Raw genomic sequence first — 25,311 nt, 5'->3', positions numbered from 1 at the left:
CAAGTGTGTTCAAATATCACACCACTTTTCTCGACATCAAAACAACACAAAACTTACATACTTGTATCTAACAAGAGACGACATGAAGTGAACTCAAGGTTACTGAAATTGGTCGATGATCAAAGTTGGTGAGAACTTCATTCACTTTACGGGAGAAACAAAAAAGTTGGCCAAGACCAAAGCCCATTAAGAGTGTTTAACTGTATATCATTCAAAAGAATGATTAAATCTGGTAAGAAAACGAAAAAGTTAGTAAGAAAAGTCAAAATCTCAAAAAAGTAAGGAAACGTCTTTAGTTAAAATAATTAATAACATTCCTTCACCCGAGAAATAGTAGTTTAATAAACGTACGGATCACGAAGTAGCAGCCATCAGATCCGAAATTTAAAAACCATACTAACCTTTGGATTGCTGCCACGTCACTCTCCTTTTTTTTCTTTTTTTTTAAACCTTGTGATGATGATACTCCCAATGATGGCGATAGATATCTCAGTGAAATAAAACGAATACTCCGGTGGTGCGTCGCCGATATGGAGGAAAGGAATGGGGGGAAGCGAATCAGATCAGGAGACTCTGACGAGTTAGTCGAGGACGAGAGATCTGAAAACGTTCATAAGGAGAGGAAGAAAGAGAAAGACATCGTTGTGAGCGAAGTCCCCCCAATCGGGAGAGGAAGAGGAAGGGGACGAGGAAGAGGAAGAGGAAGAGGAAGAGGAAGAGGAAGGGGAAGGGGAAGAAGAAAATTAGATGACGGAGAGGCTTCAAATCGATCTACTCCGGATAAGGTTACTTCCTTTCTTGTACTGTTTAGTGTTTACTTGTTTGATTTGGGATTTGAAAATGTAACTGAGAATATGTTTTTTTTGAACTAGACACAGGAGGATGTTGTTAAGTCTGATGGAACGAGAAAGCATGTGGGTTTGACGTGTCATCATTGTAAGAACTTGACGAGTGAGACTGATCTTATCTTCTGTTCAAATTGTAACAAGAAGTATTGCTATGACTGCATCAAGAGATGGTAACTAGTAACTACTTGCACATTATGTACTAAACTAGTCAGCAGAGCTTTGATTTCAAACTATCTTGAGTCTTGAATCTTGAAAATCTGAATAATAGGTATTCTGAAAGAACTGATGAGGATGTTAGAGCTGCTTGTCCATTCTGTATGAAGAATTGCAATTGCAGAGCTTGTTTGCGCTTGCCTTTGCTTGTCAAGGTTAATAACTGTTTTGTTGTGAAATCTACTTAGATGTTATGTCTCCTTCATTTTGGATTTTATTTTTATGAATCTCAGTCTCGAAGTGAAAAAGATACAAGTGTCAAGTTCAGACAGTTGCAGTACCTATTATTTAAAGTTCTCCCAGTTCTGAAGGATGTTTATGCGGAGCAGAACCGTGAACTAGAGATTGAGACAACCATTAGAGGTATGTCTTCTTCACTTGTGCTATCCTCTCTCATTTGTTTCCTGTTTCTATTCTCCACTCACTCACTCACTCACGGACATGTTTTATTCTAGGAACCCCTGTTACGGAATCTAATACTACTAGGTGCAAACTTGACCTAAGTGAACGCATTTACTGGTAAGATTACAAATCTCTGGGGGTTTCCTTTGCTTTTTTTATTTTCCCCTTATTGCTTGGCTGATTGTTCATCTAGTGGATAGAAACCATTTTTTTGATTGAATTTTCGTAACAGTTACTTGTATCCTTTGCAAATAGGCCGTAGTAGTGTTTATCACCTGTTTCACGAGATGTGATAGCAGTCTAATTGTTACATTACATCAGTAGAACAATCAAAGGAATGATATGGAGGAATAATAATGGTTGTTTGATCGGTAGGTGAGTGATGAGATTATGATCTTATCAAGTAACTTTATTGAATTGGTATTGCAATTTCAATTGTAAATAATCTTCACATGTGAAGAAATGAGAAGGGACAAGGGTTCTACACCTTGCTGGGATACTTCGGGTATCTTTGGGGTTCTTGAGCTTTCAAATTGGTTCTTGATACGATTCATCATCGTACTAGTTAAAGAAGAAGAAACAAGCTGATGACGTGGAACAGAGCAAAGAGTGAAGGAAAGACTCAGAAAGAAAGAGAGGCTTTGCCGTTGCAGAATGAGTTTAAAAGAGCCTTGCAAGCTCATCTTCTTCATTATGTTGAATATTGTGAATGATTAAGCGATGTGCTTGTGTTTGGAGAGGTGAGCTAGTGATGTGCTAGTCTCTCTCTTATGGTGTGTTGGGAGCTGAGCTACTGATGTGCTAGCCTCTCTCTGTTCTTATCAGTTAGTTTTAATTGTGTGTTCGTGTAATCAGAGCTTACGGTATCGTGAATCTAACATTGGTGCGGTGAAACTGAGATCGGAGCTTCAACGCGATGATGGACTCTGATCTCTGCAGATGATGGTTGTAAGGATGTACCTATGTTCACCGGAACAGCTCCGTCGGTGTGGATTCAAAAAGTGGAGAGGCTTTTCAGTCATGGCCGTTACTCAGATGATGCCAAGCTTGATCTTGTCTTTTGGTATCGTCTCAAGTCATTGACTTAAGCAATATTAAGTCTCCATGTCTTTATTCAAGCAAGAGTGTTGTATCAAGTGAGGACTTGCATGATCCAGGAAGCATGGAAACTTTTTTCCTTGGTAGTATGCATTCCATGTTCTTGCAAGTTGAGGATAAAGCTGCTGCGGAGATTTGTCCATTTATACATGACTTTCAATTTGCATCATCTACAATGTTGTTGGCTCTGTCTATATCTACAGCAATTCTACTGCAAAATGTTCAGAACGTGATTTGCATAAGTCAAAGACCATGGCATTGTCTTGTCCATGTGGTGAACAACACTGTTTCTCATTTGTGGCATCGTTGGAAAAGCAAAGTTCAGACATTGCATGCAAATTCGGAATTTGTAAGGTGGGGTTTGGTGCATTCTGCAGTGCAGCGAATCGCAGGATGTATGCTATTAGCTTTGTTTCAAGTTGTTTATCAAGAAAGTGATGCAGCGAAGATGTTTCAGCCATTGATTTCGGTTTTTAAGGATCAGATTCAAGTGGGAAACAGACTGGTTTCTCTATTTTTGTGGATACAAGTCCAAGCATATCTGTTTACTCACTCTAAGCTTGAGGGCAAGCTTATTTTCATTGGGGGAAGTAATGGGGATACAGCCACATGAATGGGGATTGAGACGTTGATGCTTCACCACAATATTTCTGTGTGTTTTTGGACAAGACCGGGAGTGGACTATGGGGCAGGACAAGCAATAGATGCTATGGTGTCTAACTTCCAAGTTAAGCATAGGTGGAGAAATAAAGAACTGCAGCTACTGATACTACTGTTTCAGGTTCAACAACATTCTGATCCTTCATCTCCTTTAGTCCATGATTGGAATCCTAGTCTCATTAAGGAGCTGCTAAAGAGCTTTTGGATAGATGTGAGACTAGATATTCACAATTCTGCAGCTAGCTTGACTCTGAAAGTTATATTGGATAGTCTTTTAAGAGGAAGAAACGAATTTCAGATTCACCACAAGCTGGGAATTGGAAACACGGTTGTTCTTGGGATGGATACCAGACAGAAAGTCCAAGCCTGGGCTCATCTATGGCTAGAAAGCTAGAGGAGAAAGCTTTCTAAGACTTGGATGTTCAAATACAAACATATGACAGGACAGCTGCAACACAACAAACTTTGCAATGCAGAAATGCCGAGGAGTACAGTGCATTTGATTTTTCTTGCAGCATTCCCAATGCATGTGGCTCAATACAAACCAGCAACACAACAAAAGGAGATGACACACATGATTCAAACGCTGGTAGTTTCTTTTCTTTTAGAAGCTTGAGGGCAAGCTTCTCCTAAAGGGGAAAGTATTGATACGGTTGGAGGTAGCAAGAAGAAGAAAAGAGGAAGTGAGAAGAGTATAGCTCAGAGAAATCAACTGAAGTGTTGACTAAGCTGACTTAGTAAAGAAGGGCAAAGACTCTTTCTCTATCGGAGGCTTTGCAGTTGAAGCTCTTCTTCTTTAAATAGAGACTCGGCTTGTACTTTGAGGATCATGCTTATTGTTGTTGAATGTTCTAACGATGTGCTAGTGAGAGAGTGATGTGCTCTCTGATGGTTAGTGCGAGAGTGATGTGCTCTCGTCTCTGATCTTTGTTAGGTGAAGAGCTTGTGATGTGCTTGCCTTCGTCTATGGTGTGTTAGTGTTTGGGTTATCAATAAAGAGTTAGTTACAGAGGTTACGATATCACTAAACTTAACAGTTTGATATGTGCGAAATGCCGCCAAATAATGACAAGGATGTAAGCATGGATGGCGGCAGGACTGGAAGAAAAAAAAAAAGAAGAACCTATGGTAGGTGAACCAGAGATTGGTGTTGTCTGAAGGAGTTTGACATGGTTTTCAAGAATTTTCTATCAAACCTAATTCACGTTTTACGAACCTCCATAAGTGAGGGCCAACACCTATTGATAACAAGGGAAGAGCATTTCACTGATTCAAAACACACCAGACCATGTGATGGTCTTGGTGTCTTTTAAGCATATGGAGGGTCTGCCCTCCATCCGATGTAGTGGTTCCAATAACCAAGCTTCAGAATTTGGCATTAATTCAGACAGAAGAAGTTGGTATCAAATATACCCACAAAAGACCAAAGGAAGGTTCATTTGCTCCTCTTTCAAGATGCCATTCTTATACCTCTGCTTCTGTGGACAAGGCTATTATCAAGTGGGCAGCACTGATAGCAATCAAATTGTTAAATCAATGGAACAATAAATAGGAATGATTTTGTGTAGATTGACTTGATGTGTAGGTGATTAATAAGATTATGATCTTTCTACATTTCTCCTTTTTTTCTGTACTTTCATTTGAACACAAATAAGCTTCACATGTGAATCAGTGGGCACAGAGGTGTTTTTCATCGTTAGGGTTGTTAGAATATACTTTGGGGTATCATTAGTTCTTTTTATATCAGAGCAAGTGAAGACGTTGCATATTATAAATAAACATGACAAAGTTTTAATTAGCCATTTATAGAAACACATTTGTAAATCGGTTTCTTTATAACTCTCTGTTTCCTTCTTTGCTTACAACTTCTTTCCTTTGTTGCTTACAACCTCTTCATCCTTTGCACGTCAGTGATCTCTGCCGCACATCCATTGCCAATTTTCACAGAAGCTGCCCGAACCCGAAATGTTCATGTGATATATGTCTTTCTTGCTGCAAGGAACTAAGAGAGGGATTCTATAATCAAGAGAGGAAAAATACAGAATATGAATTTGGAATCCCTCTGGATTTCTCTAACTGGAAGCTTAATTCAGACGGAAGCATTCCATGCCCTCCCGAAGAGTGTGGTGGTTGTGGTACTTCAACACTTGAGTTGAAACGCTTATGCAAAAATGATTGGGTTAAAAAAATGATAACAGATGCAGAGGAAATTACTCTGCAGTTTAGGCCACCAGATGTGAATATTTCTCATGAATGCTCCTCATGCACTATTAATGCTGATTCTGTTAGAAGGCAGGCAGCGTCTAGGAAGAATGCTCATGATAACTTCTTATACTCACCTAATGCTGTTGATCTGGCTGAAGAGGATATTGCTCATTTTCAGTCGCACTGGATGAGAGCAGAACCTGTGATAGTCAGAAATGTTCTCGAGAAGACATCTGGACTAAGTTGGGAACCAATGGTTATGTGGAGGGCTTGTAGGGAAATAGATCCAAAGGTTGAATGTAAAGAAGAGGCAAAAAGCGTGAGAGCTTTGGATTGCTTGGACTGGTGTGAGGTCAGTCAAAACCTTTCTATACACGATGTATTAGTCTTTTAAGAAGTATATGCTCATTACCATCACTTTCTCTTGTAGGTTGAAATAAATATACACCAGTTTTTCGATGGCTACTTAAAAGGCCGCATGCATAAGAATGGTTGGCCAGAAATGTTGAAATTAAAGGATTGGCCTCCATCAACTTTATTTGAAAAGCGCCTTCCAAGGCACAATGCTGAGTTTATTGCTGCATTGCCCTTCTTTGATTACACTGACCCAAAGTCTGGTATACTAAATCTCGCAACAAGACTTCCAGATAAATCCTTGAAGCCAGATCTTGGACCTAAGACATACATTGCTTATGGTTTCCCTGATGAGCTTGGTAGAGGAGATTCTGTGACAAAGCTACATTGTGATATTTCTGACGCGGTATGTGCACCAATCTTTTATCATACTTTCTTAATTATTCTTGAAAATAAACCATGAAATTGTACTTTCTGAGGTGATCAAACTCTGATTATTATACTGAAACTGAGCTGTCCACTCTTTCCCTTTAAATTGTGAGATTAATTATTTTATGAACTTGAATTAGGTCAACGTGCTGACACACACAGCTAAAGTGGAAATACGTCCTCATATAAACCGAAACATCAAAGTACAGCAGGAAAAATATGCAAAACCCAAGTTACATAAACAAAACGGTGGTCAAGGGGAAGAAGCTAACGAACTTGAAAACCAGTCACTGAAAGAAGTGGATGAAGCTAAACAAGGTTTTAAGGACAAGGCAGCTAAAGATGAACAATCAAGCAGCAGTTCAAGACCGTCGGGCTCACAAGAAGTTGATGAAATACATTTTTCAAATGGTACTGTACGAAGCTCCCTCCATTTATGTATAATGGACACATAGACACATTACTGAAGATGGCCTAATTTTCAGGTGACTGTACTACCAACGAAAGAGCTGATCTGATGGAAGAGTCTTTTGGTCTCTATTCTTGCACTACTGCGATGGAGTCAGGTCATGATCTGAACTTGCATGCGGATTTAATTCCCCAGGATAATGTAACGCTGACAAACGAACCTATTGCTGACGAGAATCAAAATGACATCTGTTTGGAGACTGAGAGTACAAGTGCGAAGTCCACACAAGAGCAGAAACTGGATGCGTCAAAAGAAACTGATGGCAATACCACTGAGCGGTCAGAGGCTGTGCATGGTGGTGCTGTATGGGATATTTTTCGAAGGGAGGATGTTCCAAAACTTATCCAGTTTTTGAAAAGGCACAAGCATGAGTTTTGTCACATCAATAACGAACCAGTGAACTCTGTATGTATCATCACATATTATCTCTTGTAAATTCGTATTGGATTAGTCATTGGTGGAATGAGAAATCTAAATTTTTGTTGCACTGAGGTAATTTCAGGTTATTCACGCAATTCATGACCAGACTTTGTTCCTGAGTGAAAGCCAGAAGAAACAGCTAAAGGAAGAATTTGGTAAGATATTGGTCTGTACTAAAACCTGTGCAGCTTTACAAGCTGATATATCTTCTTTGCTGTGTTTGATATATGTTTTTATTCATATGCAGACATAGAGCCATGGACCTTTGAGCAACACCTCGGCGAAGCTGTTTTCATACCTGCAGGTTGTCCTCACCAAGTGAGAAATAGACAGGTAAGCAACCAGTTTATTCCCTTTTTTCGACATATCATCTTTATTAATCAAGGATTTGCATCTTCTATCAATTGTCTGAATTTTCTCATTAACTGTTTTTTTCTTTCCGCAAAAAGCTCAACAGTTTGTGCATTTGAAATGTTACTGACCCTGAATTCCAAACTGTTTCCAGTCCTGTATAAAGGTGGCATTAGACTTTGTGGCTCCTGAAAGCGTTGAAGAATGCCTTAGGCTAACACATGAGTTCCGGAGATTACCAAAAGACCACAGATCTAGCGAGGATAAACTTGAGGTACACTACAGTATAATTTCGTACTGGAACTGAAGCATTTTGGAAGCTAAAAAATACTAGTTCCAGCTTAACGTCTTTTCACTTCTCTTCTCACTGCATTGCAGCTTAAGAAAATAGCGCTTTATGCTGCCAGCTCAGCCATAAGAGATGCAAAGGAGCTAATGTAAAACTCCTCGACGCAGTACTGATGCCTAACAGAAGACAAGGTTTGTTCTTCGACTTCGAATAGGACATCAAGCTCCGCATTGTACTTGGTGTGTCCTCAATGGTTAAATCTGAGCAACCCTGTTTTTGATTTGTTGTTACAGGACAAACTCCCACGTAACATTATTGGATCCGTAAAACATTCCTTCATATTTGAAGTGTTGTAACATTAAGTGTAATACTCTTCCTCTACTTTAAAATTGGAGTCGGAGAGAATGTAAGTTAAGTTTATAAACACCAATTGAGTGGGGCTTTTGTTACCACATATGGTCCATGCATAAGCTATGTTACCACGTATGGTCCATGCATAAGCTATATATAATTAGCATGCTGCTTTACATACTCTTGTTCAGACAAGATCTGGCTTTTGACAACGATTAGCAAGAGACCTGTAAGTAATGTGCCCTATTGGTAAGATTCATGTTGTTGTAATCAATCAGAGAATAATTATGTCAGTTAAAGACTCGCTCTGTTTTTTCTATATTAAACTCTTCTCTAGTTACAAGATTTTGTTCATGGACGCGGACATAATTATCACTCGGACCATTTGATGAAAACAGAAAAGAAAAAACATTCTACGTTGTAGAGAAGATGACAAATAGATAAAAAGAGGGAAGTGATTATCTTGGTGGATTAGTATAAAATTACAGCAGATATTACACACATGTGGGTTGTATTATTGCACTACAAACAAGCAGATAACTTCAAAAGAGTAGTAATTTCCTTAGGAGTGGCATGTTTTGTTCTTCATTTCTTGGCCAGCAATTTCTTCGGGAGCTTATTGAGTGGTGTTGATTTAAGTAAGAACAGCCTCGCAGCCCGCTCTTGCAATGTCCCTCCGCATTTCAGTCCACGTGACTGAAGCTCAGTCTTTAATCTCTCCATCCCCAAAACCTGAACATAGATGGATTCAAAATAGGTTTAGTAGTGTGATCAATGCAACAAATGAACTATAATGACGCGACATCATTGTACAGAGCAATTCGAGATTCCTATATATTGAACAAAGACATTATTTTGATTTTGAAATTGCGTATGAAAAAGCAATACATACCTCCATATCTGTTGCTGTACTGAAGTCATCAAAGTTAAGTGGTTTAACAGGTTCTCCCGCAGCTCCTCCTGTCTTTATGTCAGAATCATTGCCTTGATCCTTAACAGCTGCAGACGAAACTGACGTTTTACCAGCTACTCCGACCAGATTCTTCCCTGCGTATCCACTTGACTTCTCTTCCTTTTCAGTATGGCCCATTGCATCAGCAACAGCAACAGGTAAATCATCAGTCTTCTCTACTGTCACACCGGTGATCTCTACCTTAACTACATCTGAACTTTGGCGGACTACAATGTCATTCTCTTCCTCTGAACCGCGATTGAATGAAGATTTACCAGAAGACTCACCAACGTGAGTCTCAGTCATAACCAAATCTGAGCTTCCATCAGTATCATCCTCATCTGAACCAACTTGTACACCATTGTTTAGAACAACAAAATTCTCATCTTCATCGTCGCTGCTATCATCGCTATCACTATCATCAACAGCACTCTTTCCCTTCCTGAAAAAAAAAAAAAAAATCATCATTCAGTGACAAGAACAGAGATACAAACAACAATTTTTGCAATCATAAAACTTAAGAAGCTTCCTAACCTTAAACTATGAATCATGACTTATTCCTCCTAACAAGTAAAAAAAGAACATAGCTTTCAAGCACAGAACCCATATAGAAAGATTATAATGCATACATAGACTACTGAATCTAACAACTCCCACCATTAGCATCAAAAAAGGAACAATTTTTTGCAATCACAGAACTTAAGAAGCTACATAACCTAAACTACAAAACACATAATAACGAATTGTTCCTCCTAACATGTCAAAAAGAACATAGCTTTCAAGCACAAGAGTTCATACCAAATCTTAAGTCTTTTAGATTTGTGAGAATCAGCAAAGATCTTCCCTTTCCTCTTGCCATTAAGAAAAGACTCTTTCAAAGCCAAATCAACAGCCTGAATACACTTATCAGACTCTTCCGTATACTTCTTCACATACTTCTGCGTAGTAGATCCGTTTCCAACACCTTGTTTAACTTTATTCTGCTGCTCCTTCACATACTCTTCACCCCGTCTCACAAGCTCCCTATCTTCTTCCCCTTCAACCCACTCCTTAAGCATCTTCTCAGCTATTACATGCCTCAACCTCTGTCCGTTCATATCCCTACACGCCCCAAAGTTGCTCGTCTTCTTCACTTCTTTAGAGATACGAAGCAACGATCCGAATCCTCCTTTACCTCCACGGAGGGGAAGGACGAGGTTCACTGTGGCGTCGGGCTGAGAAACCGATGATTCGTCGGAGATTGCGTAGCCTCCGCATATCAATCGCTGTAGATGCGTCGGAATCTTCGTGTGCTCGAAGATCCGTTGCTTGATCTGATCTCCATATGCTAACGGAGTTGAGAAAGTTAGGGCTAGTGATTTCCCGTCGAGTAGTCTGACGAAAAACTGCAACGGCTTTGAGCTCTGATCCGCCGACATCTCGATTTCGATTAAAAAGCTTTGGACGACGACGACGAGAGGTTCGATTTCGATTTCTGGAGAAGATGAAGAGAGAATAGGGGAAATTGAAAGACACGAAGCCCTAATTAATTTAATACTCCCTCCGTTTCAAAATATAGGATGTTTTAAGCAAATCACGCAGATTAAGAAGTTTTTACTTTTAACAAGTTCAACCAATCATAAACAATACTGCATAATATAAAATACTAAACTAATCTAAAAGTTGCATTGAAATTTGAAAACATCCTATATTATGAAACAATAAACTCTTCCAAAACATCTTATATTTTGAAACGGAGGGAGTATGACTTTGGTGGTCGGCTTAAAATATCTTCTTATCCACTTTTGGGCTTTGTGATGAAAAAGGCCTTTTAATTTCCCAAATCTATATCAAATGGGTCCTATTCGAACGATTTACTCAAAACTCTAGTTCTCGAACTCTTTCTGAAAATTCACAAGTTGTGCAACAACCTTATATAGAGAAAGACCTAGAGAATTTCCTAATTCAAAATAGGCAACTTAACATTTTATTAAACAGATTAATCCTAAATCCATATTTCGGTAGGATTTAGGATAACTTATATTTTAAGTTTTTTTCGAGTTTACTCCAACTATTTCCCTTTTAAACTTGAAATCCAAATTTACCAAATCTTCTACTCACATTAGTTTCCTCATTTATCTGAACTTGAATCTTTCCAAAGTCATTTATCTGAACTTCACGTAACATGCTGCTACCTCTATTTGCCCACTTTCAACACACCTTCGTATGGAGGTGAATTCTTGGGCTTCACGACACACCAATGGTCTCATCAAAAATCTTCTGTTCAAACGAAACCATGGATTTATGGAAATGTCTTGTACTTCAAGGGAGCTTGAGAAGATAAATTCCAAAAGTCAATGACGATCGAAACACAAACCTTTTCACCTTGTCAGTGGCAAACAAGTAAATGTGCCTTTCATGCAAAGTCGTAAAAGACAAAATATTAAGGCTTACAATGGTTTCAAGGTCTTTAGACTGCCATACCGACAAGGGGATAATGGTACAAGCCGCCAATTCTCAATGTGTTTCTATCTTTCTGACGAGAACGATGGACTGGATGATAACCTTGTGGAGACAATGACATCTACTGATGGATTCTTGGACAATCACATTCCGAGTGGGACAGTTAGAGTTGGTGAATTCAGAATACCAAAATTTAAGATTGAATTCGAGTTTAAAGCTTCTAGCGTTTTCAAGGACGACTAGAACTTAGTCTTCTAATCCGTATATAGCCATGTCTTTTGTAGAGAACAGAGCACAAAACGACACTGTTTTGTCAAATATGTCAACAGGCTCACATTGTGTCAAGCCCACTAAGCTCAAAGCCTGCAAACAAGATGAAACGAAGAAGCCCAAGACCCTGCAACGCTCACCTGCAACAGACAAGAAAGCGTTAGCAGAGGAAGAAGGACATAGTACGACAGTGACATTGCAAAACCGATTCAAGGTGTTGGGACCAGTTGATGAAGATGATGCCACGTAATATCTCACAGCTGGCTGATCAAAGAACACTCTAGAATCTAGGTTTAATCTCATGTAACTATATAAGAGAACTCTTGCAATGTAATACATTCAAGGATTGAATAACAAAAGAAACAATCTTTCAACACTCTCTTTTTCTTTCATGGTATCAGAGCCATGGATAGCTCCATGGAATTCTTCTCTTCTCCTTCGTTACACATCTCTAATTGTGTCACAATCAAACTCACAGAAGAAAACTACATCATATGGAAATCCCAGTTTGAGTCTTTCCTCCACAGCCAAGCTCTACTTGGGTTCGTAAACGGCGCCACCAAGCCACCACAAGAAACGATTCCTGTCAGAAACAAGAATGATAACAAGACGGAAGAGGTTTCAAACCCTGACTTTGAAAACTGGTCTCGAGTTGATCAAGTGGTTAAAGCGTGGTTGCTTGGTTCGATGAGTGAGAATGTAATGAGGCTGGTAGTCGGATCTACAACTTCTTATGAGGTATGGACCACTCTTATCTCTCACTTTAACCGCACGTCGTCCTCTAGGCTGTTTGAGTTGCAAAGACGCCTTCAAAATAGTGAGAAGTTAGATAAAAGCATGTCTGAGTATCTTAGAGGAATTAAAGATATATGTGACCAACTTGCTTCTATCGGTGATCCTGTGAGTGAAAAGATGAAGATATTTGCAGCTTTAAGAGGTTTAGGTCGAGAGTATGAGCCTATTATAACTGTCATTGAAGACTCCATGGACAGAGTTCCTGAACCTACTTATGAAACTGTTGTCTCTCGCTTAACTGGGTATGAGGACCGTATGCAACGATACTCTGTTTCAACCGAAGTGTCTCCACATTTAGCCTTCAACACCATGAGAAACTCTGGCTCTCAATACAGAGGAAAAGGTAACAGAGGCAGAGGTCGAGGAAACTTTTCTACCAGAGGTCGTGGGTTTCACCAACAGTTCACTACAGCTCGACCATCTAGCTCTTCTGCTACATCAACTGAGAAACCAAACTGTCAAATATGTGGAATACGAGGACACAATGCGTTTGAGTGTTGGTATCGGTTCGATGAAGAGTATCAGCAACCCACTCAACCTGTCATCAATCCTGCTGCGTTCTCTGCTCTCCACATCACTGATGTTACTGAGGACAACAGCTGGTATCCAGACTCCACTGCAATAGCACACATCACAAGCTCGACTCAACGCCTGCAGAAAGCTCAACCTTATCATGGAACTGATATGGTAATGGCAAGTGATGGGAACTTTCTGCCCATAACACATGTTGGTTCTGCAAACCTCCCTTCGACATCAGGTAATCTCCCACTCAAAGATGTGCTTGTTTGTCCTGAAATAGCTAAATCATTGTTGTCTGTTTCAAAGTTAACTAAAGATTATCCATGTAAAGTCTCGTTTGATGGTGATGATGTTGTTATAAAGGACAAAGCAACACGCAAAGTTCTGACAAAGGGAAGGGAAACTAACGGTTTGTATAAACTGGATGACCCAAAGTATAAGATGTTTTACTCTACAAGACAAGTCAAGACTAGTGATGAAGTTTGGCATCAAAGGTTAGGGCATCCACATCAGCAGATCCTTCAGCTTCTATCTACAAATAAGGCAATTCAAATCAATAAAAGTACCAAGAAGGTGTGTGAGTCATGCCAGCTTGGGAAGAGTTCAAAATTGCCATTTATTTCTTCTACTTTTATTGCTTCAAGACCCCTAGAGAGAGTGCATTGTGATCTCTGGGGTCCTTCTCCTGTTTCTTCTGTTCAAGGATTCAGATTTTATGCTGTGTTCATTGACAATTTCTCAAGATATTGTTGGCTTTACCCACTAAAAAGAAAATCTGATTTCTACTCAATCTTCATCAAGTATCAGTCCTTTGTTGAAAATCTTTTACAAACAAAGATAGGAACTTTTCAATCAGATGGAGGTGGGGAATTTACAAGTCAGAAGTTTCTTAATCAGTTGGAGATATCTGGTATTCAGCATTTTGTCTCTTGTCCACATACTCCACAGCAAAATGGCATAGCAGAGAGGAAGCATAGGCAGTTGACAGAGATGGCTCTGACTTTACTCTTTCAAAGCGCTATTCCACAGAGTTTCTGGGTTGAAGCCTTCTTTACATCAAACTTCCTGAGCAATCTCTTGCCTACAAGCACCCTTGCAGGTAATGTAAGCCCTTATGAAGTTTTGTTCTCAAAACAACCTGAATATTCGGCCTTAAGGACATTCGGTTGTGCCTGCTTCCCGATGTTGAGACCATATACTCAAAATAAATTTGATCCTCGATCACTCAAATGTGTTTTTCTTGGATACATTGAGAAGTATAAAGGATATAGATGCTTCTATCCTCCAACTGGGCGCGTATACATCATTCTGCATGTCATCTTTGATGAGGCAAGCTTCCCATTTTCAAATGTATACAGTTATCTCCACAAAACATCGCCCACACCTCTTTATGGAGCCTGGCTCAGACAGCTTTCAGATGTCACCACATCTTGTGCTCCAGTTGCAGACTCTACAGAAGCCACTGCAATATCAACAGAACAAGTTTCTATTCCAATGATGTCAGCACCAAACACAACAATCAACAACACTGTTTCTACAGAAGACACGTCACCTACAACCGTAACTGATCTTGAACATGATACTGGTGATGTGAGTTCTGGGTGTACGGCAAGCTCAGATCTTGATCCTATAGGCAACAGCTCACATTCACCAGTCTCAAATGTACAAAGTTCAGCTACAAATGATAATCTCCGTGAAACTGAAACAGTCCAAGAATCTACTGAAGAAATTTCAACACATTCAATGATAACTCGATCAAAAGCTGGCATTGTCAAACCAAACCCTCGCTATGCTCTACTTACTCACAAGGTATCCTATCCAAAGCCTGCAACAGTTACTGCTGCTCTTAAAGACCCAAACTGGACAACAGCTATGACTGAAGAGATAAGTAACTGCAAAGAAGCGAATACATTCTCCTTAGTTCCTCAAACACCCGATATGCATGTTTTAGGTTCAAAATGGGTTTTTCGGGTCAAACTCAACGCTGATGGATCTCTAGACAAGTTTAAAGCAAGACTCGTAGCCCAAGGATTCACACAGGAAGAAGGCATCGACTATCTCGAAAACTTATAGTCCGGTAGTTCGAACCGCGACTGTAAGGGCTGTTCTTCACTTTGCAACAGTCATGAACTGGGAAGTTAAACAAATGGATGTTCAAAACGTATTCCTCCATGGCGATCTCAATGAAGTTGTCTACATGAAGCAACCTGCTAGTTTTGTTGACAAGGATCATCCAAATCATGTTTGTCTTCTTCACAAATCCCTTTACAGCCTTAAACAGGCTCCAAGAGCCTGCTTTGACAAATTCAGCAATTTTTTGCTTGAATTCGGCTTCACTTGCAGTCTAAGAGACCCCTCTCTGTTTGTGTGCTTCAAATGAACAGACATTATTATGTTGCTATTATACGTTGATGACATGGCAATTACGGGAAACTCATCTGCACTACTCTCCACTCTCCTTGATGAGCTAAACAAGCAATTCAAAATGAAAGATCTTGGCAGACTTCATTATTTTCTCGGTATTCAGATTCAGTATCATGACAAAGGCATGTTCTTGTCACAACAAAAGTATGTTGAGGATCTCCTAGCCGCTGCTTCGATGTCTACATGTGCTCCTGTTGCAACACCTCTTCCACAACAACTGAACAAAGTACCAAAATAGAATGTTCTGTTCGAGAATCCTAAGTATTTCAGAAGCTTGGCTGGTCGACTGCAGTACTTGACACTAACAAGACCAGACCTGCAATTTTCTGTCAACTATGTATGTCAGAAAATGCATGAGCCTACAGTCTCAGATTTTAACCTTCTGAAACGAATCCTAAGGTACATAAAAGGCACAACTACGATGGGAGTCTCCTTTGCTCGCCACACTGATTCTAAGCTTCGAGTGTATAGTGACAGTGATTACTCCGGGTGTCCATCCACTAGCAGGTCCACCGGTGGTTTCTGCACTTTTCTTGGTCGTAACATGATTTCTTGGTCATCAAAGAAGCAGCAAACTGTGTCCAAAAGCTCCACTGAAGCTGAATACAGAGCCATGTCTGAAGCAACATCTGAAATCACGTGGATCGTGAATCTTCTTCACGACTTAGGCATTCAGCTACCTGCAACACCAGAGCTCAATTGTGATAATCTCTCAGCTGTTTATCTCACAGCCAATCCAAGCTTTCATGCTCGAACTAAGCACTTCGCCACACACTATCACTATGTGCGTGAGCAGGTCGCCTTTGGTAATCTGATTGTCAATCACATTCCGGCACACTTCCAGCTAGCTGACATATTCACCAAATCTCTTCCGCAACGACCATTTGAGTATTACAGAGCCAAACTTGGTGTAAGCGTTCCCCCCCACACCAAGTTTGCGGGGGAGTGTAGAGAACAGAGCACAAAACGACACTGTTTTGTCAAATATGTCAACAGGCTCACATTGTGTCAAGCCCACTAAGCTCAAAGCCTGCAAACAAGATGAAACGAAGAAGCCCAAGACCCTGCAACGCTCACCTGCAACAGACAAGAAAGCGTTAGCAGAGGAAAAAGGACATAGTATGACAGTGACATTGCAAAACCGATTCAAGGTGTTGGGACCAGTTGATAAAGATGATGCCACGTAATATCTCACAGCTGGCTGATCAAAGAACACTCTAGAATCTAGGTTTAATCTCATGTAACTATATAAGAGAACTCTTGCAATGTAATACATTCAAGGATTGAATAACAAAAGAAACAATCTTTCAACACTCTCTTTTTCTTTCATCTTTAACTGCCAAAAAAAACCCCACAATTCTAAGTTTCGGTAATTTTACATTTTTACTCTAGTTTGAACTTTTAACGTTGACATATACAAGTGGCTGTGACACATGTGTAAGAGTACATTTTTAAGGGTCCCCAAGATGAGTGGCACTGAAATCGGGCTCGGATGGTTTAGGAGGGAGCAAAGGCAGGTTGTTATTAGTACGCAGATTGCGAAGCGCGTTTGAAGCGAACCGCGACGCGTATAACGTTGCAACCAGGCTCGACGAAGAAGCTGTATCACGTTCACGTTCGCGTTGTGCGATCGCGTTTCGGAATCGGTCTTCTTCTGCGGTTAATGACCTGGCCAGTTTCCTCCGGCAATGTCTCCTCCATGCCGCTTGAATGAAAGACGCGCCCCAAGTTCTCCATTGTACCGAATAAAACCTGACAATATAAACCGAATTAAACCAAACAGAACCGGAAAACAGAGGAAACCGAGATGGGTCAAAAAGAGACCAAACCTGAAAGTATGTTGAAGCTGTTTGCTATGTAGTCGTCTGAATTGCGAAGCCACGAGCTTGAGATCATCTGCTGCAAGAGCAAAGGCTTCTACTTCCGTTAAAGCTTGAACTGTTCTCGTCGAGATCGGGAAATGAGAAGAAGACTGAGGATCCAGTGCCCAAGTGAGAAGATCTTCGCCGCAAAAGTCACTAGCCTTGAGGTATACCGCGTTAAAGAAGCCAGTTCGGCCACCGTTTGTGGTAGCGCTCATCAGTTTACCTCTCATAACAAACAACATCTCCTCCACAGGGTCTCCTTCTCTAATCGCATAGCTGTTTTCGGTGTAGAGCACAGGTTTTAGCTTGTCGCACACGGCATCTAGCAATTGCTCATCCATTATCTCGAACAGAGGTACCTATATATTGATTCGTTCAAAAGATTATTTGAATGTATACATCAATTAAAGGATCGAAGAGAGAAGATAGAAACACTTACTTTCTTGAGGAGATCAAGACAAAAATGGCGTTTGATGTCTCTCCTGAGGTCTTTGGGGAGGTTACGAAGAAGGTTTTCTTCTTCAACTCCTCTAGTTTCTTGCCATTTATATTGCTCATACCTTCTGATACGTTTCCTCAGGTCATCAGGTAACATACGGTGAGACATCCACTGCTCTGCATCTCTTTTTCTCACTCTCATCTCCTCTTCCCTAACTGTTGTCGACTCCAAGTATTTCTGTAATGGAAAATGAAAAACATCATCAGTGTTTTATCTTCCTTGTGGCTTAAGTGTGTGATGAGAAGAAGGCAATCAAAGGAGTGGTTCAAAGGGGGGGGTTTTACCTGCATATTGCCAATAAGTAGTGCAAATAAGACTAGTCCAGATATGCAAATTGATACAGCAAATATGATTTCCCCAACGAATTTGCTCGTATTGAGATTTTGCCCCAATGCACTGCAACGACAAAAATCAGGTTTGTGTATGATGTTACCTGTCTAAAGTAAAGATGAAACTAGATAGACACAGCTCATCATATTTTAGCTAGCCACCAACTGTGTCACATGACTCCTAGCTAACCTTAAATTACGCAGACCCCACCAGAAGCAGTAGAAAAATTTCTTCCAGAAGTCATCTGATTCAACGATGCCACTCTTTAAAGCATCAGTAAAGATGCCAAAGTTGAAGACCGTTGAGTTTGTTATATCATCAGGGTTGATAAACGGGCATGAGGTAGTCAAGAAATCGTTTTTAACACTTCTGTTTCTATCACAGTAGAGGAATTCAAAGGTACACACTTCTGGTCTCTTCTCGCAAGCTTCACGCCAGCATCTGTCTTCTCGTTCTACTGATATCAAGTACCATAAGGCTCCAAACACCTAAAGAAAGTAACGTTATCAGATAAACTTCATCAAACCAATCAACCCTAAGGACGCCTGTGTGTTAATAAAGATTCTATAGTCTGATGATTTTGAAACTCACATGACTAGCTAACATATAGAGAGATAGGTTCCAAGCAGCTCCAGCCCAAGCTGTTTCAGTAACTATACCAGATGTTCTTGTAACTTCACTGTAAAGTGGAAAAATACGAAGAATCCTAGGGATGTATTGAGTAAATATGACAGTAACCAGGTAGTCCTTAGTGATCAAAGAGACCGGCTTGTTGACATTAGGAATCACAGCTAACACTACAAGCTGCAGAGGAAACAAGAAACCTTTAAGCATTTGCGCAACGTCTAAAGAAATCAAGTAGATCACGTACCTGAGGGAGTGGAAGGATAGAAAGAACATCGATGATGAAGTAGGAAGAAAGGTACTTAATAGCTATCGCTTTGGGATCATCAACCAACTCGCCTCTTCCAAAAACACGGGAAGAAGGAGAGATATAAGCTGTTCTAAACTGAAACACAATGTGAACGATGTAAAAGGCATCTATAAACGTTCGAAGCACACTAGCAGCTATCTCCAAGTTATGGTGCAAATTAAGACAGTGCCTCTCTCCATCAACGATAGGAATATAGAAAAACAAAGGATCAATCGCCAAAGCAATCACTGAAGCAAAGAGAAAGATTTTGTTCCAGTTCTGTAAGAAAGAGCCTTGTGGGTTTATGATGTTCTTCTCTGTAGTAGTGTTAGAAGAATCTCTCTTCTTATGTAAACCACTGACACTACTTAATGGTTTCTCAAACCCTTTACGAACATTCTTCAAAACAGAGTTTAGAGATGGTCTAGCTTTGCTTACGTAACCACCATACTCTGTGGTTCCTTCTGAAATATAATCTCTGAACCTTACACGATTGTCGCGGGCAAAAGCCATGAATCAGACTTTGCTATTACTCTTGGTCGGATCCTGAATCATAAAAAACAAAAATTAGGGTTCCGATTAAAGCTAACTTACAAATCTTCGTCCCATGCCCAATCTCGGAATCAAAGCAGAGAAAAAAGTAACTGAAGACGAGAGAGTGAGAAGAGAGAGTAACATATGGATTTTAATTATCCCGAAGAAGAAGAAACGGAAACTAGAAATCAAACATTGATATATTATTAACTTACCAAAGCGACGTTTGAAGTAACTGATCAGTGATCACAGCGGCGATTAGTACGGAATTTTCCGGTGAACTTAGAAAAGAATTGGAAAATTCTCTGAAGTTTTTAATGGCGGAGTCAAAAATACGTTTTCGTCACGCGTCAAGCTTGGCATGGCGCTGGTTAATGGAGACTCTCTCATGGTAGTTTCTTCGAAATTGTGACCATTTTAGTATTTACAATAGGACAAAAAGAGGGAGAATTTTTTTTTTTTTTAAAACATTTTTCGATTAATTTGAAAAGTCAAACTAGGTGTGAGTCGAAAACATTTTATGGGCCTATTCTTAAAAAACGCCCATCAAGCCCAGTTCGTTATTCAAATTGTAACTAAACTCTCCAGTGTCCCTTTTTTTTTTGTTGTAACTGTTCTTCATCTTCTTTTCCTCATAGTAGTAGTAGTAGGCTAGTAGCTCTCGCAATCGGAAGACGTCGTCAGTGTTCACCGTCAGTGTGCGTAATCTTCTGCAGGGAAAGGTTATTTATCTCTTGGCTTTCTTTATTCGCATGTCCTTCTTCTTCTTTCTTCGTTCTCTCTCAATGTTTGCGTACGTTTTGCGTTTCAGAAGTACCTAGGTGTTTGGTACCCTACGAAATTAGAATCCGTAGGTGTTTGGTTCAGAAGTACTAATCCTGATGCGTATTTGGTATTTTCAGACTCGTTCATTCTGTTCCTAGAATGTCAGATTCAAAGTCTCCAGACGGTGACATGATCACTAAGAACTCAAAGAGAATAATTCTTGATGCAGACCAAGTTGCAGGTTCCAGACTAGAGAACCTAAAGAAGAAGGACAAGAAACAAACATCGAGGAAGCTTGATCTTGATACTGACGAAGGTGAAGGTTCCAAAAACGTAAGCTCCAGACTGGAGAACCTAAAGAAGAAGGACAAGAAACAAACATCAAGGAAGCTTGATCTTGATACTGACTTTGAGCCAACAGAGGAAGAGGAGGATGATGCATTGCCCTTAGATTGTTCCATTTGCAGAAACCCATTCTTGGATCCTGTTGTCACCATTTGCCAACATTACTTCTGTGAGAAGTGTGCTCTTAAGGTAATTAATATAATCTTTACAACATCTTTGACTGGTTTGGCTTAACTTCTGAAAACAGAGTTTCTCCCTTGTTGTTTTTATTTCATGATGCAGCATCACACTGAGATTAACAGTAAGTGTTTTGTGTGTAACGAGCCAACTCTTGGGGTTTTCAGCATAGCCGTGGAGGTCAAGGAACGAATAGATGAAGAGCGTGAGAAAGCCAGAGGTTTGTAATTCTCTCTGTTTTACCAATGTTTACAAAAAAAAAAAGAAACGCTTGGTTGTGATTTCATCTGTAGCTATGGTGAAGGAGGTGTCAGAAATGTTGAAAAGGGCATCAGTGATGATTGATGACGCCAAGGGCGCAGCGGAAAGAGCGGTTAAAATGGTGGAGGAGGTGTCAGAAATGTTGAAAAGGGCATCGGTGATGATTGATGACGCCAAGGGCGCAGCAGCGGAAAGAGCGGTTAAAATGGTGGCAGAGATTGAAACAATGGTGAAACAAGTGGCGGCTATGGCGATCAAGGCTGAAGAAACGGCGACTATGGCGACTGAGATGGTGCAAGAAGCACAGTTCATGATGGAGACGGCTAAAGCAAATATGGCCAAGGCGTTTGTGGTGATGAGGTCAGTGTCGTGGGACGTGTAAAATTGCTTTTATACGTTGTGTGACTCTGTGTTTTTTATTATGATCTCATCCTGACATCAGTTTATCAAGAATCACGAACACAAAGATCAATAAGAACAACTCTTCTTATTATTAAGGAAAACTCAGCTCAAAAACCTTAATCTCAAATCTCATAAGTTGTGCAACAACCTAGCACCTTCTTATATAGGGAAAATAACTCAAAACCCTTTTGGAAAACTACCATTAGATAACTCCTATAGAAATGTAAAACTCACATATTAGATATGTATATTTAGACTCTCCTAAATGTACTTAGCTTGATCCCCAAGCTGCTTCAAGCTTTAACAACATTCTCCCCCTTAAGCTTGAAAACATCTTCACTTGCATTTTGAACTCCAATGTAATCTCTCATTTCTTTGAACTTGATTCTCCCAAGTGCTTTAGTCAATATGTCAGCCTTTTGTTTTTCTCCCGGAACATGCTCAATCTCTACTTGTTCATTCCCAACACACTCACGAATAAAATGGTAACGCTTGTGTATATGTTTGCTTCGACCGTGGAACACCGGATTCTTAGTTAGCTCAATCGCTGACTTGTTATCAATCCGAATAGTGACCTTCTCGCATTCCTTTCCAGTGATCTCGGCAAAGAGCTCTTGAAGCCAAATGGCTTGCTTTGCAGCTTCCGTAGCAGCCATGAATTCTGCCTCGCATGATGATAGAGCTACGGTTCCTTGTTTCTGCGTACACCAAGTGATTGGACAGTCGGCGAAGTAGAAGATATGACCCGTTGTGCTTTTACCATCATCCTCGTCAATGTTATGCGAGCTGTCACTGTAACCCACAAGTTTGACATCATCCGGTCATGTAAAGACGAGACCATGCGACGAAGTTCCTTTCAAGTATCGAAGAATCTGTTTCAGTGCTGCTCCATGAGATTCTTTAGGCTCTTGCATGTATCTACTCAAGACTCCAACACTATAGGATAAGTCTGGTCGTGTGTGAAGTAAATAGCGTAGACAGCCAATGCTTCTTCTATACTCCTTTTCATCAATATTTCTCTCCTTTTGAGACTTTGAAAACTTCAAATTTTGATCCATCGGAACATGGCACGAGTTGCAACCTACCATTCCAGTTTCTTGTAGTATCTTCATCGCATATCTTTCTTGTTTCAAAACAATACCTCCTTCAAACTGATGCACTTCAATTCCGAGATAAAAGGTCAATTTTCCAAGATCACTCATTTCAAATTTTGTTGCCATCTCCCTTTTAAACTCTAATATCGACTTCAAAGATGAACCAGTGATGAGTAAATCATCCACATACACAGCCACAACGAGAAGTTCCCCATGATCCTCCTTTTGATACAACGATGGCTCCTTCAAGCATTTATGAAATTTTAACTCCTTGAGAATCTTGTTAAGCTTATTATTCCAAGCTCTAGGTGCCTGCTTTAAACCGTAAAGAGCTTTGTGTAACTTGTACACCTTGTCTTCATTTCCTAAGCTTATGAATCCTTCCGGTTGGGTGACATAGACTTCTTCTTTCAATTCACCATGGAGGAACGCGGTTTTTACATCAAGATGATGTATTTCCCAACCTTTTGAGGCTGCTAGAGCAATAATGAAACGAACTGTCTCGATGCGTGCCACAGGAGCGAAAACTTCATCGTAATCAATGCCATGCCTTTGAACGTATCCTTTAGCCACCAACCGTGCCTTGTACTTATTAACACTCCCATCAGAATTGTGTTTTATCTTGAATACCCACTTTAGTCCAATAGGTTTGACTCCAACAGGAAGATCCAACAAGGTCCAAGTCCTATTCCTTTCAATAGAAGACAGCTCATCTTCACATGCTTCTATCCAGACTTTTAACTCTCTTGCTTCAATAAAATTCCATGGCTCCTCATTCATTGTCAAAAGAAGACGTTCACCTTCATATTTTGCGAGAAGAATATAGTCGTTTAAGTACGCTGGTCTCGCTCTCGGTCTCGTTGACTTCCGCAGCTGTAGTTGCACCACATGCTCTGCATCACTATCGCTATTACTTCCATGGTCTTCATCTTCACCATCAATGCTTTCTTCTTCCACTACATCTGCTTCATTATTCACCACATTCTCAGAAATTTCTCGACTATCTCGCTCATACTCCTCTGCTTCTCCAATCGTTTGCAACTCTCTAATGCCTTTATTACCAAATTTTCCCAAGTCAATGACAAACATCCCAGAGTCTCTACTTGTCTCTCTTCCAGTTTTGCTCCAGTTCCAGCTTTTCTTTTCATCAAAGACTATGTCTCGACTTACGATTACTTTTCTATTCACCGGATCGTATAAACGATAAGCCTTTGAACCAAGTTCCGTTCCTAGATGCACTAATGTTCTTGACCTGTCATCTAGCTTCTTTCTCCCGACAGCCTCTGTTCTTGCGTAACCGACACAGCCAAACACTCTTACATGCTCTAGATTTGGTTTTTTCTCCTTAAGCATTGCATACGGCGTGGACTTAGTTAATGATCTTGTTGATATCCTATTGATCAAATATGTAGCGTGTCGTACTGCCTCTCCCCACAAGTAGTTTGATACATCCATATGCTTCAAGATACTTATAGTCATCTCCAAAAGAGTTCTATTTTGCCTCTCGACAACTCCGTTTTGTTGAGGAGAATACGGTGTCGTTAAATGCCTCTTGATTTCATGTTTTTCACAATAGGCTTGAAATTCATGAGAAATAAACTCTCCTCCTCTGTCCGTTCGAAATGTTTTTATCACAGCCCCTGTTTCTTGTTCAACAATTGTCTTGAAATTTTTGAATTTCTCAAATGCTTCACTCTTCTCCTTCAACAAAACAGTCCACATGTACCGTGAATAGTCATCAATAAGGACAAAGACATATCTCTTATGACCAGCAGTGGGAGGTGTAATAGGTCCACACAAATCTCCATGAATAAGCTCAAGACGTTGAGTAGCTCGATAGGAAGTCACTTGAGGAAAAGAGTTCCGGGTTTGTTTTCCGATGAGACATGAAGCACAAATCTCCTTCTCTACTGCGAAACTTGGTATACCACTCACTAGCTCATTCTTAATCATCATCTTCATAGTCTCCAAGTTAACATGACCCAGCCGTGCATGCCACTTTGATGATTCTGTTGATGTTCTTAACTGCAAACACTTTGTATCATCGATGTCCAGGATCACCTTGTACAAACAATTTCTTGCTCTTGTTGTCCTCACCAGTAGTTGTCCTTGACGATCATATATTATTAGAGAATCTTCTTTCATTCTAACCTCACAGCCTGCTTCAGTGGCTTGACCAAGACTTATGATATTGCTTTTTAACTCGGGTATGTAATACACATTGTGTAAGACTTTCTTCACACCATTCTCGAACACGAACCGTATAGAGCCTTAACCTTTTATGTCAATGCGGGAATCATCACCGAACCTCACCATTCCTGTCACACTTTCATCAATGTTCCCAAAAAACTCTCGATTCCCACTCATGTGATTGCTTGCGCCATTGTCAAGATACCACACGTTTTTGCAGTCGAAATTCACATCGAAACGGGTTGGTTTAACTTTCTGCTCATTGAGGTAGACCACTTCATGCATCATTAACTCATCAGCTTCGTGTGTTTCATCTTCCTTTTTATCAACCACTTCTTGGAGTTTGAGCAATCTGTCAGGACAGTTAACAGCAAAATGTCCCTGTTTGTCACATCGAAAACAAGTGATCATTGCCTCTCGCTCTTTATCACGTACTTGTCTGTAT

The 25,311-nt window shown here is 40.1% G+C and overlaps 4 protein-coding genes across 5 annotated transcripts; 2 read left to right on the top strand and 2 right to left on the bottom strand.

The window, feature by feature from the left end:
• Nucleotides 1-335: 335 nt before the first annotated feature.
• LOC104712706 (lysine-specific demethylase JMJ27) lies at nt 336-8,192 on the top strand. Of its 2 annotated transcripts, XM_010429667.3 has the most exons (14): nt 336-785; nt 873-1,018; nt 1,117-1,216; nt 1,295-1,424; nt 1,517-1,580; nt 5,133-5,778; nt 5,857-6,186; nt 6,350-6,620; nt 6,695-7,083; nt 7,181-7,253; nt 7,346-7,431; nt 7,604-7,723; nt 7,828-7,929; nt 8,032-8,192. In XM_010429667.3, exons 1-13 carry the CDS (start codon nt 531-533, stop codon nt 7,888-7,890), a joined length of 2,673 nt encoding a protein of 890 aa, XP_010427969.1. In that variant the 5' UTR covers nt 336-530; the 3' UTR covers nt 7,891-7,929; nt 8,032-8,192. The 2 variants fall into 2 exon arrangements, with proteins under 2 accessions (XP_010427969.1, XP_087335148.1); XM_087479022.1 differs by having other exon boundaries at nt 344-785; nt 7,828-8,192.
• Nucleotides 8,193-8,526: 334 nt separating this feature from the next.
• LOC104712698 (uncharacterized) lies at nt 8,527-10,765 on the bottom strand. Its single transcript, XM_010429654.3, has 3 exons — nt 9,840-10,765; nt 8,982-9,483; nt 8,527-8,821 (listed from the first exon to the last, which is right to left on the bottom strand). Exons 1-3 carry the CDS (start codon nt 10,457-10,459, stop codon nt 8,675-8,677), a joined length of 1,269 nt encoding a protein of 422 aa, XP_010427956.1. The 5' UTR covers nt 10,460-10,765; the 3' UTR covers nt 8,527-8,674.
• A 6,027-nt stretch (nt 10,766-16,792) lies between these two features.
• Nucleotides 16,793-20,068, bottom strand: LOC104712687 (putative cyclic nucleotide-gated ion channel 13). The gene is made up of 8 exons (XM_010429643.3): nt 19,848-20,068; nt 19,057-19,644; nt 18,777-18,989; nt 18,375-18,673; nt 18,140-18,251; nt 17,796-18,032; nt 17,321-17,715; nt 16,793-17,243 (listed from the first exon to the last, which is right to left on the bottom strand). Exons 2-8 carry the CDS (start codon nt 19,609-19,611, stop codon nt 16,943-16,945), a joined length of 2,112 nt encoding a protein of 703 aa, XP_010427945.1. The 5' UTR covers nt 19,612-19,644; nt 19,848-20,068; the 3' UTR covers nt 16,793-16,942.
• A 472-nt stretch (nt 20,069-20,540) lies between these two features.
• Nucleotides 20,541-21,562, top strand: LOC104746924 (uncharacterized). Its single transcript, XM_010468476.2, has 4 exons — nt 20,541-20,931; nt 21,025-21,139; nt 21,213-21,310; nt 21,398-21,562. Exons 1-4 carry the CDS (start codon nt 20,557-20,559, stop codon nt 21,560-21,562), a joined length of 753 nt encoding a protein of 250 aa, XP_010466778.2. The 5' UTR covers nt 20,541-20,556.
• The last annotated feature ends 3,749 nt before the right edge of the window (nt 21,563-25,311 follow it).

The sequence above is a fragment of the Camelina sativa genome, chromosome 2 (assembly GCF_030686135.1).
Source record: "Camelina sativa cultivar CO46 ecotype springtype chromosome 2, ASM3068613v1".
In the NCBI taxonomy this organism is placed as follows: domain Eukaryota; kingdom Viridiplantae; phylum Streptophyta; class Magnoliopsida; order Brassicales; family Brassicaceae; genus Camelina; species Camelina sativa.
This window is presented reverse-complemented; position numbering and strand designations above follow the sequence as displayed.